Source organism: Mustela erminea, chromosome 13 (genome assembly GCF_009829155.1).
Source record: "Mustela erminea isolate mMusErm1 chromosome 13, mMusErm1.Pri, whole genome shotgun sequence".
Taxonomy (NCBI): Eukaryota; Metazoa; Chordata; class Mammalia; order Carnivora; family Mustelidae; genus Mustela; species Mustela erminea.
The window spans coordinates 36,294,329-36,307,309 of record NC_045626.1 but is presented as its reverse complement, the minus strand read 5'-3'; the positions used below and the strand labels follow the sequence as shown (position 1 = coordinate 36,307,309).

At 42.7% G+C, this 12,981-nt stretch overlaps 1 protein-coding gene and 1 non-coding gene across 2 annotated transcripts; one reads left to right on the top strand and one right to left on the bottom strand.

Moving 5' to 3' along the window:
• Positions 1-2,973: 2,973 nt before the first annotated feature.
• On the bottom strand, positions 2,974-3,080 carry LOC116572522. The gene has a single exon (XR_004278382.1). It is a non-coding gene; the product is annotated as a U6 spliceosomal RNA (small nuclear RNA).
• Positions 3,081-6,369: 3,289 nt separating this feature from the next.
• C13H18orf21 (chromosome 13 C18orf21 homolog) lies at positions 6,370-12,710 on the top strand. The gene is made up of 5 exons (XM_032310713.1): positions 6,370-6,767; positions 6,849-6,871; positions 9,082-9,281; positions 10,394-10,590; positions 12,511-12,710. The coding sequence occupies exons 1-5, from the start codon at positions 6,691-6,693 to the stop codon at positions 12,662-12,664; spliced, it is 651 nt and encodes a 216-aa protein (XP_032166604.1). The 5' UTR covers positions 6,370-6,690; the 3' UTR covers positions 12,665-12,710.
• Positions 12,711-12,981: the final 271 nt, after the last annotated feature.

Sequence of the window (12,981 nt, the reverse complement as noted above, 5' to 3'; positions counted from 1 at the left end):
CCTCTCCAGCTACTCAGTCATAACTCAAGGGCTTCTCCTGGAGCTCTCCCTACACACATCCCACTTCCCACTTCTGGGCTTCAGGTTAAACTGCATTCAGGCCAGGAGATAGCAAAGGAACAATAGTGGTAAACTCACCTCCAGTTCATTGGCACTTTAAGTCCTCTTTTCATTCAACCTGCTACTATATACTTTTCAGTCTTCCTATGGGTGCTCTATGTAGTCTGCTCAGGTTTTATGATTACAGTCAAGGGGAGAGACAGGATGGAGTGTGCTTACTCCAGAACAAGAATCCCAATAAGAGATTAAAGAGAAGATATCACTACAGATCTTGCAGACATGAGAAAGATAAGAAGACAATATTACAAATAATTTTATGCCAATAAATTTGACAGTTTAGATGACATTAGACAAATTGCTTAAGAATACAGTTTACCAGGGCACCTGGGTGGTTCAGTGGGTTAAGCCTCTGCCTTCTGCTCAGGTCATGATCTCAGGGTTCTGGGATCGAGCCTTGCATCGGGCTCTCTGCTCAGTGGGGAGCCTGCTTCTCCCTCTCTTTCTGCCTGCCTCTCTGCCTACTTGTGATTTCTCTCTCTCTCTCTCTGTCAAATAAAATAAATAAAATTAAAAAAAAATACAGTTTGCCAAAACTAACACACACAAAAATCAAATAGCTTTAGATTTATTAAAGAAATCAAATTAGTTATCAAAAACCTTCCCAGAACACCCCAGCCCAAAAGAGTTTCATTAGTGAATTCTATTGAACATTTAGGGAAGAAAAATAGCCATCTTACAAAAAAACTCTTCAAGGAGGCATTTGGGTGGCTCAATCCGTTAACTGTCTTGATTCTTGATTTTTGGCTCAGGTCACGATCTCAGGGTCGACAGCTCAGTGGGGTGTCTACTTGGATTCTCTCTCTCCATCTCCATCTGCCTCTCCCCTGAGCACACTCTCTCTCTCGAGTAAATAAATAAAACTAAAAAACAAAAACAAAAACAAAACAAAAACAAAAACAAAAAACACCTCTTTTGGAATGTGAAGGAGAAAGGCATCTTTTTCAGCTTATTTTGTGAGACCAGCAGATCTCTGACACTACACATTACATGATACAAATACAGAAAAATTCATAAAATATAAGTGAATTGGGGTGCTTGGCTGACTCAGAGAAGCACAAGACTCTTGATCTTGGGGTTATGGGTTCAGGCCCCACATTGGGTTTGGAGATGACGTAAATAAATAAAACTTAAAAAAAAATAAAATAGAAGTGAATCAAATCCAACAATACACAAATGTATCATGAGAAAATGGGTTTTATCCCAGGAATACAGAGTTGGTATGACAAGGTCAATCAGTGTAATCCACTATATTTAGGTAATAAAGGAAAAAATTGTATCTCAACTGATCCAAAAAAAGGGGAAAAAAGCATTTGGCAAAATTCAAATTCCAAATTCACTGCTAATGATTGTTAACTCATGGCCAATCTAGTTTTATTTTCAACCCCTTCAACTTCCTTTCCTTCCAGTATGATTTTGTCACAAATCCTTATTGAGCCCCTGCTCTGTGCCAGGCTCTGGGCTGGGGGTCCATGTACAGAGCAGCCAACGAGTCCTGCTGCCAGGTGTTCACATTTAGGAGGGGAACAGATAAATGGTGAATTAATAATTTCACATAATGAGGTTACAATGACAGCAATAAAAACCAGTTATGGCAGAGAGTAACTTGATGGGCAAGGGTGTATGTGTTGGGGGGGAGTTCTTCATTCTAGAAGTTAAGAAAGTCCTCTTGAGGGGGTGATATTTGAGCTGATCTTGGAATGATGAGGAAAAGCAGTCATGGGAAGGATCCTCACTCAAAGCAGAGAATAGCAAAGGCCCCGCGGTAGGTCTGAGCAGGACATGTTGAGTGACAGAGAAGGCCAGCGTAGCAGGGCTTGGGGTGAGGGTGGGTGGGGGAGACAAGGTGAGGTCTGAAGTGGGGCAGCGACCAGCCATGCAGGGACCTGCAGAGCACAGCCAGGCGACTGTCCTCCAGGTGCAATGAGGGGCCTGGACACTCTGAGCAAGGATACTCCCTGTCCCCAAAACTAACTTACATTTTAAGAAAGCCACTTAGCCATGTGAAGAATGGACTGGGAGAGAGGAAGCAGGCAAGAAGGGATGCAGGAAAAGAATTTGGGGGGGCTATGGGGGGGTGCAGGCAAAAGGAGAGATTGGCCAGGGTATGCAGAGAATTGACGAGATCTGCTCCTGATGGGGAGCTGGCACCCCAGGCAAGGCTGGGGAGAGGAAGCAGCAATGGCACTTGGTGGGGCTGAGACAGAGGAAGACGGGGTGGCAGGGCAGGTTGAGGGGGGAAATCAAGAGTGCCATCTGGGCCGCACTGCATCTGAGAAGACAAGTTACAATGCAGGCAGAGATGCTGAAGAAGCATCTGGATATAGGAGTGTGGTGCTCAGAGGTGAGAGAAGAACTGGAGGAAAGCTTCCTGGGGGGCAGGGGAAGTGGGCGTGCAGTGCACACAGTGCACCCATCCTTTTTTTTTTTTTTTTTTTTTTTTTGCTGTACTGATTACTGAAGCAGGTAAAGAATCCAGAAACAGATGCAGCAATGTTGAAAGGCTTATATGTGATAAACTGGCATTTCTCCTATGCTGTGTACTCGTGAGGACTGTATGAGTTACAAGTCAGATGCTTAGAAAAGTACCTGCCACACATTCAATGTTCCTTACACTTTTTTAGACTTCAATTCCAACAGCAAAAGAGTAATTTACCTACTAAGAGATATCCACATAACTTGCTAACCATCTAGAAAAATGGGTCAGGTCTCAACCCTATACTTAAATAAAAATATATTTCATATTGCTTAAAGATGTGTATGGAAGAAATTAAACTAGAAAAGTATGAGAAAAACATTTGGTTGGATAGCTAGTTGTCTAGTCTTGGCATGAACGAAGATTTTTATTTTATTGTTTAATTTTTTTCAGGCTTCACAAATTTGCATGCCATTCTGGCACAGGGGCCATGCTAATCTGCTCTGTATCCTTCCAATTTTAGTATATGTGCTGCCGAAGCAAGCGCTACGTGAGGCTTTTTTAATGCTACACAGGAGGGGCCCCTGGGTGGCTCAGTCGGTTAAGTGTCTCCCTCAACTCAAGTCATGATCCCAGGGTCCTGGGATGGAGTCCGACACTGGACTTCCTGCTCAGTGGGGAGTCTGCTTCTCCCTCTCCCTCTGCCCCACTACTGCTTATGCTCTTTTATCTCTCGCTGTCAAATAAATAAATACAATCTTTAAAGCTACACAGGAAACCCAGACCCAGTAATGAAAAACGTTCAACAACGTACAAAATCCTATATGGCAAAAATCCTATAAACCATGCCAAAGATAAGAGGTAAGAAAGTATTGCATTATATATGACAAGCAGAGAATGAATTTCCCCCAAGACACAAAGATCTCCTAGAAACTGATAAACACAACGGAAGATTTCTCTTCACAGGAGAAAATGCAAAGCATCAAAGAACATGTGAAAAGAGACTTTATCTTGCTAGTATTGAGGTTAACCAATAGTCATCACATCTTTTTTTTTTTTTTTTTAAGATTTTACTTATTTATTTGACAGAGATCACAAGTAGGCAGAGAGGGAAGCAGGAGGTGGGGGTAAGCAGGCTCCCCGCTGAGAGGAGAGCCCAATGTGGAGCTTGATCCCAGGACCCTGAGACCATGACCTGAGCCTAAGGCAGAGGCTTTAACCCACTGAGCCACCCATGTGCCCCAGCCATCAGATTTTCTTACCCAACTTCCTCAGATATTAATGCTGGGAGTGCACATTGCTACAACCTATTTTGGATGATCTGGCAAATAAAAATGTGCACATCATTCCAGTCTATAATTTCTCTTTTAGAAATTCAGACAAATGAAATAAAAAGCATCAGTATATACAGATTTTTGCTGTTATAAAAATATATGTACTGATCTGGAAAGATGTGTATGGTCTATGGTTAAGGAAAAAGGCAAGTTATATAGTAAGGGACTAACTTTCTATTTTTGGTTTAGCTTTTTTGTGTACATTTCGGCTTTTGTGTGTGTGTGTGTGTGTGTGTGTGTGTGTGGTGGTGAGAAGGAATTTTTACACATTCAGCCATTTACTTACAGGTGGACATAGGAGAAGATACCCAACTGCTAAATGTCTGTCAGAGGAGGAGGATGGAAAGGTAGGAAGAGTAGATGAAGTAACTTTTCTTTTGAAACATTAAAATATGTCTATACAGATGTAAATATATTTTTCTCTTTATAACCTTCTGTATCATTTTGACATATACAGGCCAGATCTGAGGACCCAGAGGCTGAGGATATCTCTTGGCTAAGATGATCCTTGGCTTTGTACAGAAGAGCCATCAGGAAGTGGGAAGTGAAAGCAGAGTTTATTGAACAGTGTAAGTGAGAGTACAGCGGACAGGGAGTCTGGGACACTCCAAAAGGAAAGGAGAATGACTCTCTTCATCACTTGGCGTTAGTGGTTCAAACTGGAAAGGGTCCAGGCAACATGTTACTTCAGAAATCCAGGGTAGGATTGAATTCAAAGGTGAGTGACAGGTGAATAATAGGTGTTATTTCATAAATCATCGAAGGTGGAGGTACTGATGCCAGACTCTGGGTAAGGTTTATTCAAACCTGATGTCCTGGAACATGTTTGAGATTTTGTTCTTTTTAGATGTTATCAGATATCTGGACACCTAGGACAAAACTCAAAGAATGATTAACTTTCTTGCCTCCCCCTTGGAGTGAGAACATAGCTTCTTTGGTTTGGGGCCTTGCAGAAAAACAGCAGAGATGAGGCCTTTCTAAAAATGGAATCCTTCAGTTTCCCGATCTAGCTTTGAGTCCTTTTGGATATTCAAAATGAAGGATAAATAATGGTCTAGTCTGTAGAATTTATTTATTTATTTAGTTAGTTATTTATTCATTTATTTTAAAGATTTTATTTATTTATTTATTTGACAGACAGAGATCACAAGGAGTCAGAGAGGCAGGCAGAGAGAGAGGAGAGAGCAGGCTCTCTGCTGAGCAGAGAGCCCGATGCGGGGCTCGATCCCAGGACCCTGGGATCATGATCTGAGCTGAAGGCAGAGGCTTTAACCCACTGAGCCACCCAGGCGCCCCTAGAATTTATTTTTTGAAACTCTAACAACAACAAAAGGCAAACAACTTAATTTTAAAATGAGCAAAGGACTTCAGTAGACATTTTTCCAAAGAAAATATACAAGTTGTCAACAAACACATGAAAGAATGCTCAACGTCATTATTCACTAGGAAATGCGAATCAGAACCACAGTGAGAAGCCACTTCACACTCACTAGGATGGCTAGAATAAAACATAAACAAACAAACAAACAAATAAATAAATAAAGGTGGAAAACGAGGGTTGGGAAAGATGCGGAGAAATTGGAATCCTTTTTTTTTTTTTTGTAAGATTTTATTTATTTATTTGACAGACAGAGATCACAAGTAGGCAGAGAGGCAGGCAGAGAGAGAGGAGGAGGCAGGCTCCCCGCTGAGCAGAAAGCCCGACCTAGGGCTAGTTCCCAGGATCCCTGAGATCAGGACCCCAGCCCAAAGGCAGGGGCCCAACCCACTGAACCACCCTGGCGCCCTGGAATCCTTGTTAAACATGGAATTACCATATGACACAGCATTTTCACTCCTAGGTGTTTATTCAAACAAAAAACAAACAAACAAAAAAACAAAACAACAACAAAAAACCACCCCCAAAACAAAAAAAAAAACCATGTTCCTAGCAGCAGCAATATTGACAACAGCCAAAAGGCAGAAAGAACCCAAATGTCCATCACGGATGAATGGATAAACAATACTCGGCATGCATACAATGTAATAATATTCAGTCATGTCACCTACGACGTGGAAGAACCTCAAAAACATTTTACTAAGTGGAGGAGGCCAGACACAACAGATCACACCTATGATTCCATTTACAAGAAATGTCCAGAATGAGCCCGAAGAACCAGAAAGCCGACGAGTGGTCGCCAGCGGCTGGGAGTGGGGAGGGGAGAATGGATAGCAGCTCCTAAGTGGGGATGGGGTTTCCTGCTGGACGACAGAAATGTCTCCAAACTCGGTAACATTGGTGTTCCCGCAATACGGAAAACGTCCCGAACTGTTAACTTTCTGCTGTGCTCCACTGAGAACCCGGGAGAAGGGAAGCTGGCCGGCTCTTCCCTCCCAGGCCCGCGGCCGCGCGGACAACGGTGGCCTCCTTGCGGGCCGCACACCGCCTGCCCGGCCCAAATCGACACCCCGGATGGAGAATCTAGAGGGCGACGTGGGTTGAGGAAATGACAACAAGGGTACCACAGAAGACGCTATCACGAGCGAGAAAGACAGGCGCGCCGAAAGCTCCGCGCAGACGGCCCCAACCCGACAAGGTCACACGGCTCCGCGCAGGCGCACGTTTGCGCCGGATCCGCAGGGGACCACCGGGGCCACACGGAGCCTGGGGCGGAGCCTAGAGGCAGGGCCAAAGGCGGGGTGGAACGCGAGGGAAACGGAACTCCTCAGCAGTGGGCGCGGGTTTCTGGCCGGAGCTTGGATTCCGAGGTCAAAGTCCGGCAGGCTGCGAAGCCGACTTCCGGAGACTGTCCCGCCTGAGCGGCGTGAGGGGAGGCGGTAGCGATGAGGCAGAAGCACTACCTTGAGGCTGCGGCGCGGCAGCTATACGGTAGCTGCCCGGGCCAGGCCCGCTATCTCCTGTAAGAGAAGGGCGGGAAGGGAGGCGGGCGGCGGCGGCGGGGTCCCCCCTCCTCCCTCACGAGTCTCCTTCTCCTTTCCAGCTGGACCTACAGTTCGTCACACGGTAGGGAGAACGTCCGACGCTTGTGGGTCAGGCTCTCGGCGCCTCGCCCCGCTCCGTTCCGCGCCCTGCTCAGGACAACGCAAAACAGCAATCTCCTCGAGCCACTGCCCTCATAAATCCCTCCGGGGGCTGCTGTTCCGCGAAAGCTCCAAATTCCTAGGACGTCTTTTCTAGTTACACTCCTTTCCCTTGGCGACAGCTTTTCATCCAGGCTCATGGCTTCCAGATCTGTACCCCAACCAAGACCTCTCCCCATTCTAGGCTCGTATCCAGATGTCTTCTTGACACCTGCTTCGGAATCTGCGTCAGGGCGAAACTCGAGCTTTACCCCCACAGCACAGTCGTCCTCCAGTTCTTCCCCGTTCAGTAACGCTGATTCCATCCGGGGAGTGAATTCCGCCCCCGAGACCCTGGGGCCGTTCGCGGCTCCCTGAGAGCCTTCCTCCCCAAGCGCGTGTGCCAGCAAATACGCCTCTTGGCTTTGGAGTATATGCAGCACCTCGTCTCTTCTCACCAGGCCATGTCGCCGTCTTGGACCGGGGCAGCGGCTGGGCCGTTGCCAGCCGCGCTCCTGCGTTGCCACATCCATTCTCAACGGAGCGGCCAGAGTGAGCGCAGGAGCAACCTAAGCTTGAGCCTGTTGCTTCTCTGCCACAAACTCTCAGATGTCTTGACATCTCAGAGTAAAAGTGGAAAGAAAGTTTTTTTTTTTTTTTTTTTAAGATTTTATTTATTTGACACAGAGAGAGAGCCCAAGCAGGGGGAGAGGCCGAGGGAGAGGGAGCAGGCTCCCTGCAGAGTAGGGGATGCCCGATATGCGACTCAGTCCCAGGACTCTGGGATCATGACCTGAGCTGAAGGCAGAGGCTTAACCCACTGAGCCACCCAGGCACCCCAAAGTGAAATTTTTTTTAAAAGGACTACAGGGCCCTATATCAGAAGCCCACATTACCTCTCTGGCCTGCTTTCCCTTTTGCTTACTCCACTGTTAGGCCTCCTTGCTCTTTTATAGCCTTCCAAGTTGCCCCCATCCTTGACCTGGAACTCTGACCTCATATATCTGCGTGGTTTGCTTTCTTGTTTACTCGTGCTTTCTACAGGTCACTCCACAAAGCCTACCATGACTACCTTATTAAAGACCAGGGCAACTCCATCGCCACTCCCTGTTCATCTCCTTTTTTTCCCCCAGCACTACATATTTGGTGTTGCTATATTTACTTTCCCCTACATGAATTGTCCTTTATTCACTGTTCTGTCTCTTGTACACAGAACTGTGCATGACACTGGACAGTCACTCAGTAAATGTGAATGAATTTAACATGTGGCAGAACTGAATTACAAGCATGGTCCTTAGTTGTATGCTTAGCAGAGTGCTCACTAACAAATATTTGTTGAATAAATCTTTGATGTACCTACCTTCCTTTCCAGCTGTATCACCCCCACACCCTCATCTTTCCCTAATAGTCATGCTTTCTTTTTCACTGTACTTCCACCTGAAAGCCCTTTTCCCATAATGGATACCATCTCTAAGTACAGATATTTGGAGTATTTGACCTTTGTCAAGCCATTTCTTTGGAGTATTTCTGGCTGGTCCACACAGAGTTTAATAGTTTCCAGGACATTTTAATCATATTTTGTTAACAGTTGTTACCAGTCTTATTCATATTCACATTAGGGCTCCGCCAGAATGTGAGTTATTTAAAGATAGGAGCTCTTTTGCTCTTTATTTATGACTTCCCAGCCTAGCATGGTAAATGGCTTTCTTGATGTGCATAGACAATCTGGAGCAAGTCTGTTCTCCTATTACCTTGTATTGAGAGCTACCTGCAGAAAGCCTGGCCCACAAATCACAAAATTGTGTGCTAATTGTTTAAAAAAGAAAGTGACGGTATAACTTACTGATTTGTGATAAATATGTTTGTAAAATTGGTGAGACAGCCTTTTTTACATAGTAACAACTAATAAGTAAGGTAGTAAAAAATGGGGACCTAACTGGTCTGTTGCTAAAAGGAGTGAATGGGTAGAATTAAAGTGTTTTGCAAAATAAATTATTGCCAGTTTGCCTTTTTTGCAAGTACTCATATTTTGAGTTTGCTTAAAGAGAATATCTGTTCATATTAAATAGTATATTTGATCACAGAGTATTGGCTGTTTGAGGTAACAAAATATTCTAATTTGCTGAATCATGAGTTTCGTTTGTATAATTTCAGATGCTAACATCACTTTTGAAGGAACATGTCCATACTGTTTCCAGTTGCTGGTTTTGGATAACTTTCGGGTGCGCCTCAAACCCAAGTCCAAACTGACTCCCAAAATACAAAAACTTCGTAATCGAGAAGCAAGAAATTATACACTTAGTTTTAAAGAAGCAAAACTTGTGAAAAGATATAAAGACTCCAAAAGTGTATTGGTAAGATTTCAGTCCAGTATGTGTAAATAAACTAGAATTTCCTTTTACTTAAAATGAGGTTGATTAAGGATCAAGCTACATATAACTCAGAGGTTTGTGATAATATACCCAGGATGTCAAAATGTGCACATAACTTTTTTTCTAGTGATTGATCTTTCATCAAGAGTAAAACTTAGTTTTAAAAAAAAATTTTAAGATTCTATTTATTTATTTGACAGAGTGAGATCACAAGTAGGCAGAGGGAGTGGGGGAAGCAGCTCCCCGCTGAGCAGAGAACCTGATGTGGGGCTCGATCCCAGGACCCTGAGATCATGACCGGAGCTGAAGGCAGAGGCTTTAACCCACTGAGCCACCCAGATGCCCCTAAATTTTTTGATTGATGTATAGCTGATACATTATTTTCAAGTTGACACACAGTGATTAGACAATTACATACATTAGGAAATTCCGACCATGAAATTCTGCCTCTGGATTTAATGAAGTAAAGAGGTGTGAGAATTCATTCAATTGGTCTTATGAATTGATTTAGACCTATATTTGAAGAATATAGAATCAGTAAGGGTTTGCAGGGGTCACTTAGATTTTCAGTGATAATTTGCCATGTTTTATTGAAAACAACTTGAAGTTCTGTGGCAAATGTTAAGTGTTAACTGCTGTTATGAAGAACATTGTTCCAGAATTTAACCGGGTATCACAGTCCCTTTATTCCCCCAAACATGGTTTTACATTGAAAAAGTAGAGACTTTGTTATCTTTAAAAAGGTGTTTTAGGGGTACCTGGCTGGCTCAGTAGGTGGAGCATGTGACTCTTGATCTTGGGGTCATGAGTTCAAGTTCCACATTGGGTGTACAGATTACTTAAAATCTTTTAAATAAATAAAAATTAAAATGTTTTTCAAATTTACAAGTGTTTAGCCAATAACTTTTAATTGTAGATGTTCTCATTTGTATCTTGTCTGATTGCTGCTGCTGGATTACAGACTCCCTGAGGGCAGCCTCTCTTACCTGCTTGTACCTGGTGTAGTCCCTTAATTCAAGAATTTAATGAACATGTAATTTATTGGGTTAGATTATAAGAGAAATGAGGCCCAATATTTCTTCTTTTTATGTTAGTTGACTACTTGTAAAACATGCAACAGAACAGTTAAACATCATGGTAAAAGTAGAAGCTTTCTCTCAGCACTGAAGAGCAGTCCTACTACTCCTACGAGTAAGCTCAGCCTGAAGACACCAGAAAGAAAGACTCCCAGTTCTGCAAACCTAAAGCCTACGTGTGGTTCCAAAGGCAAGAGCCCAGCCTTGATATTCAGGTATCTTAATTCATTAAGCTATTTGCATTGCTGGTGTCAGCTCTTACTTCTTCGACTTTCCTCTGTTTAATATATACTCCCTAAATCTGCCATGCACTCCAGGCCTTGGCCCCATTTTTTTCCTCCATACCCTTTTCTTCTTTAATATCCTGTACATACATCTTTCATTCCCATCTCTGCTTATAAATTCCAGCCATATTCTTTTACTTCCAACCTCTCCCTTTACTTATTCCCAGCTGCTACTAAATATATCCACTTTATTCCCCCAGCATGTCCCCACCTGCTCATCCTACTAAGTTACTTCTGTCAGTGAACATACATGCCTTTGTAGACAGTCTAACCTGAAATGGTGAGTAGAGTAGATAACGCCTAGTCCCTTGGTTTTTGTCCAGTTAGTCACCAATTTCTATCTGCCCTTCCTCCGTGGGGTTTGCATCTGTTCTCCTTTTTTCCTCCTACTGTGTTCAGTCTGTGTTCCTCTTTTGCTGGGATTACTACAGTAGTTTCCTACTTCTAGTTTCAAACGCTTGTAGTCTGATAATTTCCCTACAGCACAGCTCTGATGAGAAGCCTTTACCATCTCACGCCGTAGCATCTAGATCAAACGTTCCCGCATGGCTTCCCAGTCCTTCCTACCTGGCACCAGTGCATGTGCCTTCTTATTTTGCCTTAAATCATCCTGTGTGTTAGCAAAACTGAACTGAAGTACTCACAGTTTATGTTCCTGCTCTGAACCTTTGTTCTTGATACTGCCTCTGTCAGAAATTCCTGGGGAAATCTCACTGAATAGCGATTTGTCAGCTGCTACTAAGTTAACTATATGACTGAGCACCAAACTATTTTTGTAGTTCACAGTACTTTATTCACTGTGATAGTAAATTTAGTTCCTTAGAAACTGGGAAAGGAATTTTCTGAACATTTTGTACCAAAAGAGAAACTGAGAAGGTAGTTTCTTGAACATAAACAGCAAAATTCTGTAAAGAGTGAAATTTATCTGTTTACTGCATTGAGTTTTTTATATTGGGTTGACATTTATAAAATTGGATAAGAATTGAAATTTTAAGTCTACTTTTCTCTATATTTTGATTTAATTATTTTGATATTTGGCATGATAAGAATTCATAGAAGTTTCTACCTTATTGGATAATTGTAGATAAAAGTTGGCTTATTTAAAATATATTAAAATGAAATATTTAAAATAATTCACTTGCATATAGAACAGACTGCTTCTTAGTTATATGCACGAATGAGAAAGATACTTCACATTTGTTGTACACATGGGGAGTAGAAGAGGGATCAGACTGATAAACCCCAATAAAGTTTCATGGGTATGGAACACAGTTGGAGGGCATGAAACAGAAGAAAACAGAAATATACGGCAGCTGGGAATCACTTATCCAGGAAATATTTTTAGAAGACCTCTTCTGTGCCTGGCACTATTAAGAAGCAGTGGAATATATAATTAGTAGTGCAAATTCTGCCCTATGGAGTTTATGTTCTAGGTGGGGAGATATAATGCAGTGGTACCTGCATGGGTAGGTTGAAATTCTTCATTTTTGAGAAAGGAAGTGGTCTTGAGCTGTGAAGAAACAGGTTTTTAAAGTCCTTAGAATTGTCATGAATCTTGATATCAAACTTAAAGGGGATTCAGGCCTGATGACACTTTACTTATAGCCTTCTTCAAGTGTGATAGAAACTTCCAGAACCACCAAGTATACCTCCTGAATGTTGCCTAAAGCCTATGTAGTGAGGAGATTTTTAACAAGATGGGAATGAATGCTGGGTTCAGACACTGCTTGTTTACCGCCATAATACACCGGAGTAGAAAAGGATTCTAGTTGCAATTATTCAGGCTAAGCAGGAAAAGCACTTTTAAACTTATGTATCAGTATACCTAAGTGTGGTTTTGTTTGTTTTCAGGACACCTACATCTGGACAGTCAACACCCACTTGCTCCTCAAAGAATGTGAGCAAAACAAAGAAACACTTCTCTCGACTAAAAATGTTGCTTAGTCAGAGTGAATCCCAAAAGAATTCAAAAGTGGACTTCAGAAATTTCTTACTGTCTTTGTAAAGGATGGGCTCTGAAAATAAATGTTTAATGCAATTTCTGAAACTAAGGTTAGCCAGAAAAATATCTTTCTTAAAACTTTTATTTTTTCTGGGTTGCCAGGATGGCCCAGGTTGGTTAAGCATCTGCCTTTGGCTTGAGTCATGATCCCAAAGTCCTGGGATCAAGCCCCACATTGGGCTCCTGGCTCAGCGGGTAGTCTCCTTCTCCCTACCCCGGCTTGTGTGCTCGCTTGCTTTCTCTATCTCTCACGTGCTTACTTTCAAAAAAATAAAATCTTAAAAAAAAAAAAAAAATGAAACCCTTTTATTTATTCTTTA

Bases quoted from the DNA above. Each gene is read 5' to 3' on its own strand.
- C13H18orf21 (XM_032310713.1), top strand. From the start codon at position 6,691: ATGAGGCAGAAGCACTACCTTGAGGCTGCGGCGCGGCAGCTATACGGT. The intron at 6,768-6,848 runs GTAAGAGAAGGG...TCTCCTTTCCAG, and splicing joins GGCCAGGCCCGCTATCTCCT to CTGGACCTACAGTTCGTCAC. The intron at 10,591-12,510 runs GTATCTTAATTC...GTTTGTTTTCAG, and splicing joins AGCCCAGCCTTGATATTCAG to GACACCTACATCTGGACAGT.